The 14,599-nt window shown below is 51.1% G+C and overlaps 1 protein-coding gene across 1 annotated transcript in view; it reads left to right on the plus strand.

The window, feature by feature from the left end:
• Positions 1-14,599, plus strand: part of ASAP3 (ArfGAP with SH3 domain, ankyrin repeat and PH domain 3) — a 69,079-nt gene that overhangs the window by 39,027 nt on the left and 15,453 nt on the right. Inside the window, 12 exon segments of the mRNA XM_020983059.2 lie at positions 4,583-4,694; positions 5,409-5,494; positions 5,962-6,037; positions 7,259-7,345; positions 7,587-7,696; positions 10,069-10,138; positions 10,492-10,579; positions 11,496-11,544; positions 11,821-12,014; positions 13,145-13,278; positions 13,416-13,510; positions 13,737-13,914. Coding sequence (XP_020838718.1) covers positions 4,583-4,694; positions 5,409-5,494; positions 5,962-6,037; positions 7,259-7,345; positions 7,587-7,696; positions 10,069-10,138; positions 10,492-10,579; positions 11,496-11,544; positions 11,821-12,014; positions 13,145-13,278; positions 13,416-13,510; positions 13,737-13,914 — 1,279 coding nt within the window.

Here is a 14,599-nt window from a genome sequence, read left to right on the forward strand (position 1 = left end):
GCTGGGAGGGCTCTTAGAACACAGGATGTCAGAGCTGGGAGGGCCTTTAGAACACAGGATGTCAGAACTGGGAGAGCCCTTAGAACAGAGGATGTCAGAGCTGGGAGGGCCCTTAGAACACAGGATCTCAGAGCTGGGAGGGCCTTTAGAACACAGAATGTCAGAGCTGGGAGAGCCTTTAGAACACAGGATGTCAGAATTGGGAGGGCCCTTAGAACAGAGGATGTCAAAGCTGGGAGGGCCCTTAGAACACAGGATGTCAGAACTGGGAGAGCCCTTAGAACACAGGATCTCAGAGCTGGGAGAGCCCTTAGAACACAGGATGTCAGAACTGGGAGGCCTTTAGAACACAGGATTTCAGAGCTGGGAGGGCCTTTAGAACACAGGATGTGAGAGCTGGGAGAGCCCTTAGAACACAGGATGTCAGAGCTGGGAGGCCTTTAGAACACAGGATTTCAGAGCTGGGAGGGCCTTTAGAACACAGGATGTGAGAGCTGGGAGAGCCCTTAGAACACAGGATGTCAGAGCTAGGAGGGCCTTTAGAACACAGGATGTCAGAACTGGGAGAACCCTTAGAATACAGAATTTCAGAGCTGGGAGAGCCCTTAGAACACAGAAGGTCAGAGCTGAGAGGGCCCTTAGAACACAGAATGTAAGAATTGGGAGGGACCGTACGTAAAACAGAGACTATTAGAGCAGGGACAGATCTCCAAGCACTGAAGGCCAGGGCTGGAAGGGCCTTTGGAGCACAGAATGTCAGACCACATTTTTAGACAATAGGACGTCCAAGCTGGGAGGACCCTCAGAGATCAAAGTCCAGCCCCCTGATTTTAGCTTTCAGGATCCTGAAGCCCATAGAAAGATAGTGGTGGATTAATACATGTTGCTGGCAGGCCTTCCCCGAGCAGGGCCCAGGGCACAGGGCCTGGCATTTCCCGTCCTCTAGACATCCTTTGTGAAGGGGATAACGACCTTCAGGGCCTGACGTGTCTCTGGACTCAGCGGGCATCCCCTGAGCACTTCTGGAGTGAATTTGCTCTGGCCATTCCAGAATTGGCCTCCACCCCACTCCAGGCCTCAGGGTCTCAGAAGGAAGCCGCCACCTGGGGGCGTAGGGGAGGGAACCATGTAGAGTCAAATTTAACAGGCACATTTATTAAGCACATCTGTGTAAAGCCCTATGATGGGCACTTGGGGGAGACAAAAATAAATGAGACTCTGGCCTAACCTTCAGGGATTATAGCAATCCAGTAGGGAAGAGGAGACGTGGACACATCGTTTGTAGCAGTTAGAACTGGAGGAGGCCTGAGAGTTCATGCAGTCTAATGCCTTCATTTTACAGATGAGCAAACTGAGGCTTAGAGGGGGCACACAGTTAATTTAGTAGCAGCATCAAATCTGGTGTCCTTTCCAGTTTAATTACAGGGATAGGAATAGGGGCAGGATCTGGGACTTCAGTGATATAGGGATCTCCCAGGTGAGGAAAATCCCTCTACGATGCAGGTCGGCACCCTTCTGTGATATTAGAGACTTGTGTGGGGTACACAGAGAGAAGTGGGATATGACCTCAGGTCTTCCTGACTCAGAGATGAGCTCTCCATCCACCACACCCCAGCAGCCTCATGTTTTTAAATTATGCTTTAATTATAATGCAAATTAAAATAGATTATTAAAATAGTCCAGAGAGTGCTAGCCGAGAGTGGAGAGAGAGCATTTCCAGTTGGGGGAAGGGTTTCTGGAGCACTTGGGGACCGTGCTGGGCCTCCAAGAAGGAGACTGATTGCAGCAGGTGGCTGGGGGTGGAGCTGGCAGGCTCCAAGGACGAGCAGAAGGGTGGGTCCGGATCCTGGGCCCCAAACAGCCAGAGCAGAGCTGGGGAAATGTGCCTCGTAGCCTGGCTGTCTGGGCGGGGTCTCCTTTGTCAAAAAGCTTCTTTGCTATCATGAATTTAGCAATGGTCCACAAATAAAGTCAATCAGCAAGGCTTTCTTAAGTGTCTGCTATGTGCCAGCAGGGCCTGTGCTGGGGACGAGGAGTACAGAAATGATGAATGAAACAATCCCTGTGTTCCAGGAGCTTAGCTTCTTCAATGGGGGAGGCCTGTGCACAAAATAGTATATATAGAATAAATGTAAAGAGAATAAGTTCAAATGTAGGCCAAGTAGTTAAATACATGGTTGTTTGGGAAGGAAGGAAAGAAGGAAGGCAGAGAGGGAGGAAGGAAGAGGAGAAGGGAGGGAGGGAGGAAGGAAGGAAGAGAGGGAGAAAAGAAAGAAAGGAGGAAGGGAGGGAGGGAGAGGAAGGAAAGAAGAGAATGAGAAATGAAAGGAAGGAAAGGAGGGAGGGAGGAAAGAAAAGAAGGGAAGAAGGGAGGGAGGAAGGAAGGGAAGGAAGGGGGGGAGGAGTGAAGAAGGAAGAGAAGGAGAGAGGGCGAGAAGGAAGGAAGGAAGATTAAGGTCTTATGTGTCAGGCACCTTGCTAAGCACTAAGGATACTTACAAGCAAAAGACAGTCTCTGCCCCCAAGGAGTTTAATTCTAATGGGGGAAAGTAATACATCAAAGGAGTGATAAAGGGGGTGGAGAGTGGGGATTGAAAGGACAAGAAAAAAAGAAGGGAACATAGTTTCGAAGTCCAAGAAGCCAGGATCAGGGCCAGGAGGGAAAAGATGCAAAAAGGAATGAGGATTGTATAAGAAACTCTGAATGTTTGTTATGTACAGTGGTTTGGTGATGTTGTTGTTTTGGGAAAAAAAAACCAACCATGAAGAACTGGGTTCAAGTTCTGCTTCTGACCCTGGGCAGACCTCTCAGTATTTCAGGAAACTCTAAACCTGTAGGTTACCAAGAAGGTGGCAGCCTGCACTGTCAGAAGGGATTGATTGTCCTCATCTTTGAGTTCCTATACCGGTGACCGCCCAGCGCCCATCCCTGTCCCTCTGTGTTAAGTTTAATAAGGCAGTAACTCCTGTTGGGTGGGGACCTCTCCAAGGCCAGGGTGAGCACGGGGTCTCTGAATTTCACTGTGGGTGTTGGAGTCTAGAGTGAGAAGTGTGGTCCCTGTCCCTTGAGGGTCTCCCTTCTGTCTGCAGTGAGGGGACTGTCCTGGTTGATCAGCTCGGGATCCTCTGGAGCGGGGAATAAAATCAGCTGTGCTCAGGCACTGGAGCCTCAGGCCTTGCCATGTGGCCTGGGCAAGGGCCAGGTTACCAGGGACAGAGCAACGTACTTGGAATTAGGAAGACCTGGGCTCAAGTCATGCCTCTGATACTGGTTTGGGGACCCTGGCCACGTCTCCAGCTCTCTCTAAGCCTCTGTAAAATGGAGATAATAATACCTGTAAAACTTAATCATGGAGCAGCTAGGTAGTACAGTGGATAGAAGGCCAGGCCTGGAGTCAGGAAGACCTGAGTTCAAATCTGGCCTCAGACTCTTACTAGCTGTGTGACCCTGGGCAAGTCACTTAACCTGTTTGCCTTAGTTTCCTCATCTGTAAAATGAGCTGGAGAAGGAAATGGCAAACCCGTCCAGTATTTTTGCCAAGAAAACCCCAAATGGGTCACGAAGAGTCAGAAAGGACTGAAATAACTGAACACAAGAACTTAATCGTGAGATTATTATACGGTTTAAATATGATAATGTATGGTAAGCCCTATATGAATGCCAGTTATTATCTGGGACAAGCCACCCTGGGGACCCAGTTTTTTAAAACTTGTGGAACGAATGTGTGAATCAGATCCCCTGATTTGACCGGGGTGTCCTAACCTGTTCTGTGTGTCCTGGACCCCTCCTTGGACAGTGTGGGACAGCCCAGGAACCCCATCTTGGAGTCAGTTTTTCAATGCCTAGAACAGAATAGGGATTATATTAAACAACATAGAATTACAAAGGAAGCCAATTATGTGGAAAGGTAATGATCACAATTAAGAACAAACAAACCAAACCGAGTTTCTGGACTCTAGGTTAAGAACACATGGAGGTGATGATCATAATAAGGATTACATTTATATGGTGCTTTAAGGTTTGCAAAGTTCTATATATGTTATTGTTTGATTCTCACAGTGTCTCTGTTAAGGGAGTGTTTGGTAGGTAAGATTATCCCCTCTCTACAGGTGAAGAGATTGAGGCTCAGAGTGGTTAAGTGACTTACCCATGGTCACACAGCTAAGCTAGAAAGTGGCAGAGGTAGCATCTGTGTTTTAAAGTTCTTTCCAGCTCCTCCCAGCTCTGATATCTTGTGTTCTAAGGCCCCTCCCAGCTCTGACACCCTGTGTTCTAAGGGCCCTCCCAGCTCTGACACCCTGTGTTCTAAGGGCCCTCCCAGCTCTGACATCCTGTGTTCTAAGGCCCCTCCCAGCTCTGGCATTCTGTGTTCTATGACCCCTCCCAGCTCTGGCATCCTGTGTTCTAAGGTCCCTCCCAGCTATGGCATCCTGGGTTCTAAGGTCCTCCCCTCCAGCTCTGACATTTTATGGTTTTGCTGACCTCAATCAGTACATCAATAAAGCTGTGATACTCCTCAGAGATGATAAGAGCTGAGGGTAGACGGGCTCTTACAGGCTTTTCTCCCTGTGTGGTCTCCAGGGCCAGGCTGGAGAAGGAGAAGGAGCGGTCCAGAATGCCTGGAGGGAGTCCTGGAGAGGCGGCTCAGGACACCCAGAGAGAGCGGCGGGTCTTCCAACTGCACATGTGTGAGGTGGGATGGTGTGTGCCCGATGGGTGCTCTCTGGGCATGCCAGTGGGCCCATCTGGGATCCCCGTGTGGGCCCAAGAGGCCGATGGCCTAGGATCCAGGCCCCAAGGTCTTTCAGGCCCCTTTCAGCTCTAATATCCTCGGGTAGGGATACCCCTGTGATTCGGTGTCAGATGACACAGGGCCAGAGAAGGCTGATGTCTGCCTGGCACCAGGGCAAGAACGGGCTGACTAGGGCAGGAGCAGTGAGGCGACCTCAGGGAACCTGTTGTCTCAAGGTCCCAGCCTTTGTGCTAGAGCAGGTTATCTGCAGGCTCTTGTCCCCAAGAATGAAAATGGTAACACATGGTTATGGGTGCTTGCCTAATAATAATCCAGCAAAAGTAATTTTAAAAAAATAAGGAAAAATGATAACAATCCAGTAAAGTAGGTCACGCAGATGTTATTATTTTCATTTTAGAAATGAGGAAACCAGAGTTCACAAAGGAAGGGGGGAGGGGTTAGCCAAGATTCAACCCCCAGTGTCTTTCCACTCGGCCGTCTCTCCAGATAGCAGCCGCCCCTCCCACCCACCAGTGACCCTAGTTCTCAGGCCTACTCCTCTAGCCAGCTCCTGGACCCAGGCTGGGAAGAAATGGGAAAGGGGCAAAGGTGAGGGAGGCAAGAGTTCTGGCTAACGTCTCCCTGGCTCCTTCTCCCCATCCCCCTTTCCCTTAGTACCTGCTAAAAGCCAGCGAGAGCCAGATGAAACAAGGTCCTGACTTCCTGCAGAGCCTCATTAAATTTTTCCACGCCCAGCACAAGTAGGTGTTTGGAACAAGCTCAGCTCCCCCCCCTCCCCATCTGGCCCTCATGCTCTGGGGCCCTCTCCAGGCCATAGGAAGGGATTAGGAGCCTGAGATCAAGAGTCCTTCTTGGTTGGGTCATGACCCAGCAAATCTGTTCTGGATATTTTTAGTCAGCCATCATTCTGGCTGGTGATGGGGGTGGGGAGCAATGCTGGGGGAGGGGGTGTCCTCTGACAGTCCCCAACTTTCACCTTAGGTAAGGTGAGCTGTGCCCCTTCCTTTCCATCTCTGCCCTGGGGGGGCAGGGAGAAGGTAAAGTGGCCCTATATCCCTAGGTACCATATGATGCTCTGAGCCACCTTCCTTTTTCTCCTTCTGATCTCTGTCTCTCATTTTGTCTGTCCAACCATCCATCCATCCATCCACCTGTCCATCTGTATGTCTGTTTATCCTTCCCTCTTTTGCCCTCTGAAAACCCTTAGCTTTTTCCAAGATGGCTGGAAGGCAGCTCAAAGCCTGTCTCCCTTCATAGAGAAATTGGCAGCCTCAGTGCATTCGGTAAGTTACAACTCTGTTACAATGGCCAGCTGCCATTGTTAAATGAATAGATAGGTGGATGGATGGATGGATGGGTGGATGGATGGATGGATGGGTGGATGGATGGATGGGTGGATGGATGGGTGGATGGATGGGTGGGTGGATGGGTGGGTGGATGGATGGATGGGTGGGTGGGTGGATGGGTGGATGGGTGGATGGGTGGATGGATGGATGGATGGAGCATTTATCAAGCACTTACTATGTGCCAAGCACTGTGATAAGTCTTGGAAATTCAAATACAGCAAACATGATAGTCCTTGCCCTCAAGAAGCTTACACACTAATGGTGGAAGGCAAGGCAAGTCAACAAGCATTTGTTAAGCGCTTAATGTATGCTAGGCATTGTTCTAAGCACTGAGAATACAAATATAAAAAGACAGTCCCTGCCGATGTGGAAAGCAGGGGGTGGGGGAAGAAGAGTTTTCAAATCAGGGCAATGCTGTAATCAAGGAGAAGGAGAGGGGTTCTGGACCGAGAGTCTGGTGAGAGGGAGGTGAAGCATGACTGTGGTCTTTAGTAAAAATGGGGGCCCTGGGGTGGGAGTCACCAATCAGAAGAGGAAGATGTCCAGGTGAAGGGTTCTCCAAGATAGCAAATAGCGGCCAAGAAGGAAGAATACGGAGATTGAATCTGGGCATGAGTGAGGTGAAACATGGTTGGGATCCTTTCTAAAATGTGGTGAAATGAATGGATGGGTGGAGGGAGGGAGGAATGGAGGGAGGGAAGGATAGATGGAGGGAGAGAGAAGGAGGGAGAAATGGATGGAAGGATGGATGGAGGGAGAGAGGGTAGGATAGATGGAAGAAAAGAAGGATGGAGAGAGGAATGAATGGAGGGAGAGAGAGGGAGAGAGAAATGGCTGTAAGGATAGAGGGAGAAAGAGATGGATGGAGGGATAGAGAGAGGGAGGAATGGATGAGTCTGGCTCCTATGCCTGGAAAGCTACGCAGTACACAGTGTATGTGATAAGTCTGGCCCATGCGCCCATGATAACTCTCTCCTGTGCCCATCCATGTATACTCCTGTAAGCACAGTCAGTGCAGTCCTTGTCTGCAGGGGAGGTCCTGCCCACAGACATGGTGAGGCCAGCCCTTGTGCAGGCTCCGGGCAGCAGCAGCAGCTGCCAGGGCTGGGGAAGCCTGGCTAGGGTTGGCAGCTGCAGCCTGCCTTCTTCCTTCCCCAGCTGCACCAGGCCCATGAGGAGGACATTCAGAAGCTCACACAGATCCGGGACTCTCTCCGGGGTGCCCTGCAGCTGGAGAACAGAGAGGTCAGGCCCTGAGCTGAGAGCTCATGAGCCCTCCCCCACTCCACCCCGAGCACCCCCTCCCCAGGCCAGCCAGAGCCCTCCTGAATGAGCCACTGTCCAAGTGAATAGCAAGTTACAAGGGAGACTCCCTCCCCGTCCCCCAAGGAGGCTTCCCCAGGGCAGGACCCCCGTCCCTTTACCCCAAGGATGGACCCCCACCGAGCCAGACCCTCTAACCTTTGGCCTTTGGGTGACGGAGCAGGAAAGCTCAAGTCGGAAGAATTCTGGGAGCGGCTACAGCATTCACCAGCACCAGGGGAATAAGCAGTTTGGCACAGAGAAGTCAGGCTTTCTGTACAAGAAGAGTGACGGGTGAGTCTGGGTAGGGAGGGGGATTCTGGGTCTGGCTGTGCTGCGTGTGTTTGCATTGACTGTCCCAAAGCTGATGGTCAAGTTACAGAGTGTCAGGGCGAGAGGACTGCTCTGGACATCCGTAGGCCTGCTGGGGTGGGAATCCTAGCTCTGACTCTTAGCCACTCGGTGACCCCAGGTGAGGCTCATCACCTTGGTCTCCTCATCAGTAAGATGAGTATTTAAAAACAAAATCAGACCTGCGATGTGTAGGTGTAGGAAGCATTCCCCCAATGACTTCATTCCAATTCATAGTCTTGGGGAGTTTCCTTCGACGCAGAACAGGGGAGCGATTGGCGCAGGGTCACGGGACAAGTACAAGGCAGAGCGGGCTTGACCCAGACCTGGAGGCTGTGCCACGCTGCATCTCGTGGAGATAACGCTGGCCACGGGTTTGATAGTGAGAAGGGACCTCAGAAGACAAACAGGCCCAGAGAGGAAGTAGCATGGCACTGTGGGTAGAGTGAGGAGGACCAGGCTTCAGACCCAGCCTCTGATCATGACTAGTGCGACCAGTGGTGAATCCCTTGTCCTCTCTGAACCTCAGTCTCCTCGTCTGGAAAATGGAAAGAATGATCTCTGTAGGATCAACCTCACGGGGTGGTGACGAGCAAAGTATTTTGTGAAACTTTAAGGTCCATGTTGGGAACGGGGACTGGACCTGGGCTTTCACTGGAGTAGGGAACTTCCAGGTGAGAAAATCCCCTCCAACAGTGCAAATGGGCCCCTTCTCTGCAGCACAGAGAATTGCCTAGAGCCCCACGAGGTGAAGTGACTGACCTGGGGCCACTCGGGGATTATGGGACAGAAGCAGGATTTGTCCTTCTGACTTTGATGTCAGTTCTCTGGCCATGTTGCAGCTAATTATTTATTTAGTGCCTTCTGTGTGTTGGGCACCGTGCCACGGAAGGAAATAAGTGTCTATGAAGAGCCTGCTATGTGCCAGGCACTGTGCTAAGAAAGAGAGGAAACCAGTATCTATTAAGAGCCTGCTGTGTGCCAGGCACTGTGCTGAGGAAGGAAGGAACCATGCATTAAGAGCCTGCTATGTGCCAGGCACTGTGTTGAGGAAGGAAGGAAACAAGAATTTATTAAGAGCCTACTGTGTGCCAGGCACTGTGCTGAGGAAGAAAGGAAACCGGTATCTATTAAGAGCCTACTATGTGCCAGGCACTGTGCTGAGGAAGGAAGGAAACATGCATTTATTAAGAGCCTACTATGTGCCAGGCACTGTGCTAAGGAAGAAAGGAAACCGGTGTCTGTTAAGAGCCTGCTATGTGCCAGGCACTGTGCTAAGAAAGAGAGGAAACCAGTATCTATTAAGAGCCTACTATGTGCTGGGCATTGTGCTAAAGGAGAAAGAGGGGGAAAGTCTATTAAGAGCCTACTATGTGCCAGGCACTGTGCTGAGGAAGGAAACGTGTATTTATTAAGAGCCTACTATGTTTCAGGCACTATGCTAAGGAAGAGAGGAAACCAGTATCTATTAAGAGCCTACTATGTGCCAGGCACTGTGCTGAGGAAGGAAGGAAACCTGTATTTATTAAGAGCCTACTATGTGCCAGGCACTGTGCTAAGGAAGAAAGGAAACCGGTATCTATTAAGAGTCTACTATGTGCCAGACACTGCGCTGAGGAAGGAAGGAAACATGCATTTATTAAGAGCTTACTATGTGCCAGGCACTATGCTAAGGAAGAAAGGAAACCGGTATCTATTAAGAGCCTACTGTGTGCCAGGCACTGTGCTGAGGAAGGAAGAAAACACGCATTAAGAGCCTACTATGTTTCAGGCACTGTGCTAAGGAAGAGAGGAAACCAATATCTATTAAGAGCCTACTATGTGCCAGGCACTGTGCTGAGGAAGGAAACATGTATTAAGAGCCTACTATGTGCAGACACTGCGCTGAGGAAGGAAGGAAACATGCATTTATTAAGAGCTTACTATGTGCCAGGCACTGTGCTAAGGAAGAAAGGAAACTGGTATCTATTAAGAGCCTACTGTGTGCCAGGCACTGTGCTAAGCGCTAGGGGCACAAAGAAAGGCGAAAGGTCATTTCTGCCCTCAAGGAGCAGTTTCCCTGTCAGACCTAAGACTGCCCTAGGACAGGGACTGTGTGTCCTTCCTCAGCCTGGAGGTCCTGTACGGGCTCGGACTGTGTCCGCACTGGGCCACTGCCCCCCAAGAATGGGAGCTTCTAGAGGTAGGGAGATAAGGAGGCCTGTCAGGGATGGTGTAGGCCTGGCGTGGACTCCATCTGCCCTGGAGAATGGTCCCTGGCCATAGTGGGGCCAGCTGTATTCCTGGGCTTTCCTCTTTCTCTTTTTGGACCCCAGAATCCGGAGAGTTTGGCAGAAGAGGAAGTGTGGAGTCAAGTACGGTTGCCTGACCATCTCTCACAGCACGGTGAGAGGCCAAGGGAGTTGGGGCTTTCCTGGGGAAGGAGAATGACCAGTCAGCAAGAGGGGTGGGTGGGCCTGCACTGACAAGATGGACCAGGCAGCAAGCCCTTATCTCCCAGATGATGTCTAGCTGGGGCCCAGAGGTTGGGGGCTCACTTCGCCAGGCCAGGGCAAGGGGGGAGGTGGTGAGGACACTTTCCCCTGTTTTATAGATGGGGAAATCGAGGACTCAAGGGGTCCTTTGAACCTGAGTCCTGAGAAACATGTGTCTGCCTCCAAGAAGCCGAGCATATTCACGCCAAGGAATTCTGCCTTCATCATTTATTTCTCTTCCCTTCTTTCTGCCCATTCTTACAGATAAATCGGCCGCCAGTGAAGCTGACCTTGCTGACCTGCCAAGTGAGGCCAAGCGTGGAGGAGAAGAAGTGTTTTGACCTAGTGACCCGTGAGTAGTGGCTGCCTTCCTCTTCCTCCCTGACTCCCCAGATCCGGGGAAGAAGGATCTTGCCCTGGCCTCCAAGCTTCCTTCCCAAGTGAGCTCAGGCAGGGGCTCAGAGCAGCTCCTGGAGGGTCCAACTTCACTCATCCAGTATTTAGGGAACTGTTGCCATGTGCAAAGGCTTTCTGCCCGGACCTGTGAGAGGGTTCAGGAATAAATAAGTCACAGTCCCTGCCTGCAGAGAGCTTCTTGTCCAGTACATTACACATTAGTGTAATTGAAGGCGAATTTCAAAAATTAGTAGGTGACTATAATAAGGCAAAGAGGAGCACAAACTGTTAGAGAAGGCCAGGAAAGGGGGAGGCCACTTATGCCCAGGGGAATAGATGGAGTCTGATACAGTATAATGTTAAGGTTAGAAGAGCCCTGAAAACAAAGAAAGTCAGAGCTGGAAGAGCCCTTAGAATATAGGATGACAGAGCTGGGAGGGGCCTTAGAACACAGATGTCAGAGCTGGGAGGGCCTTTAGAACGCAGGATGTCAGAGCTGGGAAGGCCTTAGAACACAGGATGTCAGAGCTAGGAGGGCTCTTAGAACACAGGATGTCAGAGCTGGAAGGGGCCTTAGAACTCAGGGTGTCAGACCTGGGAGGAGGCCTTAGAGATGATCTAATCTAAGAGCTTCTTTTTACTGGGAAGGGAATTGAGGCCTATAAAAGGGAAGGGACTTTTACAAAGTTACTGACTTGTCAGTGACAGTTCTAGGACCCCCAATCCAGGGATCTTGCAGCTACCCTGGGATCAGCAGGGCAGGGGAAGACACTGCTGTCCCACTCCTGAGCCAGGAGTCCCTGGCCCTGACTGGGGGGCTTGGGGGTTTCCCCTGGTGCTCCAGGCAGCCCCCTTCCCTCCTCTCCCTATAGATAATCGGACGTACCACTTTCAGGCTGAGGATGAACATGAATGTGAGGCGTAAGTGTTCCAGGGTTCCTCCTCTGACCTCTTGCTTTCTCCCCCCTTTGCATCCCCTTTATCTCAGGGCAGGTCCTGGGATCCCCTGGGGTTCCCCTGGGGGCTTTGAGAGGGCTGAGTATGCCACTGTATCCAGGGAAGGGGGCTGTTAGTTGGCTTTCCATCCCTAAGGAGAGTCATGGCCCACTTGGGCAACACAGTCATCTTTCTCAGGTGCATCACCACCTTGGAATTGATTCCCCTCAGGTGTAGCCACTGCCTCGTTTCCCCCTCCAGGTGGGTGTCCGTGTTACAGAACAGCAAAGATGAAGCCCTGAGCAGTGCCTTCCATGGGGAGTCAGGAGGTGGACTTCAAGGGAGTCCTGTGGGGGCCGGCCTGGATGGGGACCTTCGGGACCTCACCAGGCTGGTCATTGCTGAGATCAAAAGCAGGCCTGGAAACGGTCAGTGCTGTGACTGCGGAGCGGCAGGTAGGCGGGCAGGGAGCTGGGGATGTATGTGTATCGAAGGGGAACCAATTCAATTTAATCAATTTAATTAAGCACAGATTATGTTTAGGTGCTGGGGGAGAGACCGCAATGGGATGTAATCTCTGCCCTCACAGAGCTTAGAGTCCAGTAGGGCTATAAGAAGAAACACTCTGCTAACTCTAACGGACGGGTCTGGTCCGTTGGAGAGAGGCCAGCTGTGCTGCCACGATGCATGCTGCAGGAGGGACATTGCCAACCTAAGGGATCACTTCCTGGGAGACTTCCTGGAGGAAAGCACATTTGAGTGGGCTTTAAAGGAGGAGGAATAGTTTAACAGGAAGCTAGGTGGCGCCATAGTACATAGAGCACTGGGCTTGGAACTCGGAAGACTCATCTTCACGAGTTCAAATCTGGCCTCAGACCTTTGCTAGCTGTGTGTGACCCTTTGCCTCAGTTTCTCCATCTGTCAAATGAGCTGGAGAAGGAAATGGCAAACCACTCCAGTATCTTTGCCAAGAAAACCCCATGCTTTATAGTCCAGCCAAACTAGCTTTCTCTATATTCCATTCCCAGAACACACCCCTGTCTCACACGTGCCTGTGAGAATCCTTAGATTCCTTCAGAGCTAGCTCAGGCTCCAGCTTCCCCACAATGCCTTTTCTGATCCCCTCAGCTGCTGGTGCCTCCCACACAAATTACTTTGTTTTGTTTTGTCTATATTTTGCACATGTGTACATGATGTCTTCCCACTAGAACATAAGCTTCTTGAGGACAGAGATAGCTTCATTTTTGTATTTGCATCTCTACCACCTTGCAGAGTGCCTGGCACGTAGTAGACACTTAATATATTTGTGTTGGTCCATTGATTGGTTGATCCCAGGTAGTCCTGGGGTAGGAAACAGGGAGAGAAAAGACGTAGAAGTCTGAGAGCCAGGGGCGTATCAGAGGCCAAAAAGAAGGCCAGGTTGACTGAAATATGGCATATGTAGAGGGGAGTATATAAAGTAAGCTTAGAAAAAGATGGCTCCAGAAGGGCCATCCTTTCCAGAGAGAGACCAGGGAGGCCCCAGACATAGGGTGTGTATAGGGAGCCATTTCCACCCTTCAGCAGATGCCTCTCTTCCTTCCAGACCCCACATGGCTTAGTACCAACCTAGGAGTCCTCACCTGCATCCAGTGCTCAGGAGTCCACCAGGAGCTGGGCGTACGCTTCTCCCGCATCCAGTCGCTCACCCTGGATGTGTTGGGGCCCGCAGAGTTGTTGGTGAGCCGTGGTAGCAGGGTGGCGGAACCTGGGTAAGATGGGGAAAACCTGGTGGGTGGGGAAGAGGTCCCACCCCACAGATCTTGGCATTGGTCCCCTCTCTGGCCTGACAAAGCGCACCCCCTCCTCACATGCAGATGGCTGTTGGCATTGGAAATACTCAGTTCAATGAGATTATGGAAGCCCAGCTCACTGCGAATGGTGCCACCAAACCCTCCAGTGAGAGTGACATGTGAGTAGTCCTACTATGTACACGGGGGAAGGGGATCCATTCTTGAGGGGCACCTCTCCCAGGTCTGGGGGTCTTCAAAGCAGGACTTGTTGCAGTCCCAGGTCCATGGGTCCCCAGGGGAGGTCTGAAAACAGTGGGGGTATATGGGGTCCCCCTGATCAAGGGAGTCGGGGAGGGTAGATGGCCCAGGTCTAAAGGTCCTGGGGTGGGGGATTGTCTCTTGTAGGATCACCAGAAGAAACTACATTGTTGCCAAGTACGTGGAACACAGGTTTGCTCGCCGAGGCGGGTATGAGCCCCACAGACTTTGGACAGCAATCTGCAACCGGGACCTCCCAGCGGTACTGGAAGCATTTGCCAACGGCCTGGACTTTGGGCAGCCACTGCCTCGGCCAGATGGGCAGGTAGGACCTTCCTCCCCACTTCTCGCCTTCCACCTTGGTCCAGGGATCCTCCAGGGACTATCCCTAGTTGTCCCTCACCCCAAGATATGACCCCATTCCATCACCCCTGGGAAAACCAATGAACAGCTAAGTGACCCAAGACATTGTTATTTTTTTTTTAGTTGTTCCTAAACAGTTTTACTTTTTAAAAGCATATCATACTCAGGTCTACCCCAATCTTTCTTATGAACTACCTATTTACTAATAACAATCTTAGACATACGTTTTACATTTTACATGCATAAAAGGTAAACAGTCTATCCTTACTGAGTCCTTTGTCATTCACCTTTGGTATGTACCTTATATTTCCCAAGACATTATTACATAAGCACCTACTCTGTGCCTAGCACATAGGAGGGAGAAATCAGGAAGGGCGGAGGTAGTCACAGAGGGTTTCTTGGAGGAAACAGGACTTGGGCTGGACCTTGGAGGATGGAGGCAGGAACAAACTGTATGGAGGTCCGAAGGAGCGGGATGAATTCTTGGGATAATGAGAAGACAGGCTTAATCTGAGTGGAGAGGTTGTGGCAGAGATCATAGCAGTCTGTTTGGACTTAGGGAAAAGAAGCAGCTCACGCAGCCTGGGGCTCTGGGACCAGGGGGCTGCTCTTCACTGAAAGGGGAAGTCTGCATTAGGGAGCGGGGT

Source organism: Phascolarctos cinereus, unplaced genomic scaffold (genome assembly GCF_003287225.1).
Source record: "Phascolarctos cinereus isolate Bilbo 61053 unplaced genomic scaffold, phaCin_HiC Scaffold_726;HRSCAF=1367, whole genome shotgun sequence".
In the NCBI taxonomy this organism is placed as follows: Eukaryota; Metazoa; Chordata; class Mammalia; order Diprotodontia; family Phascolarctidae; genus Phascolarctos; species Phascolarctos cinereus.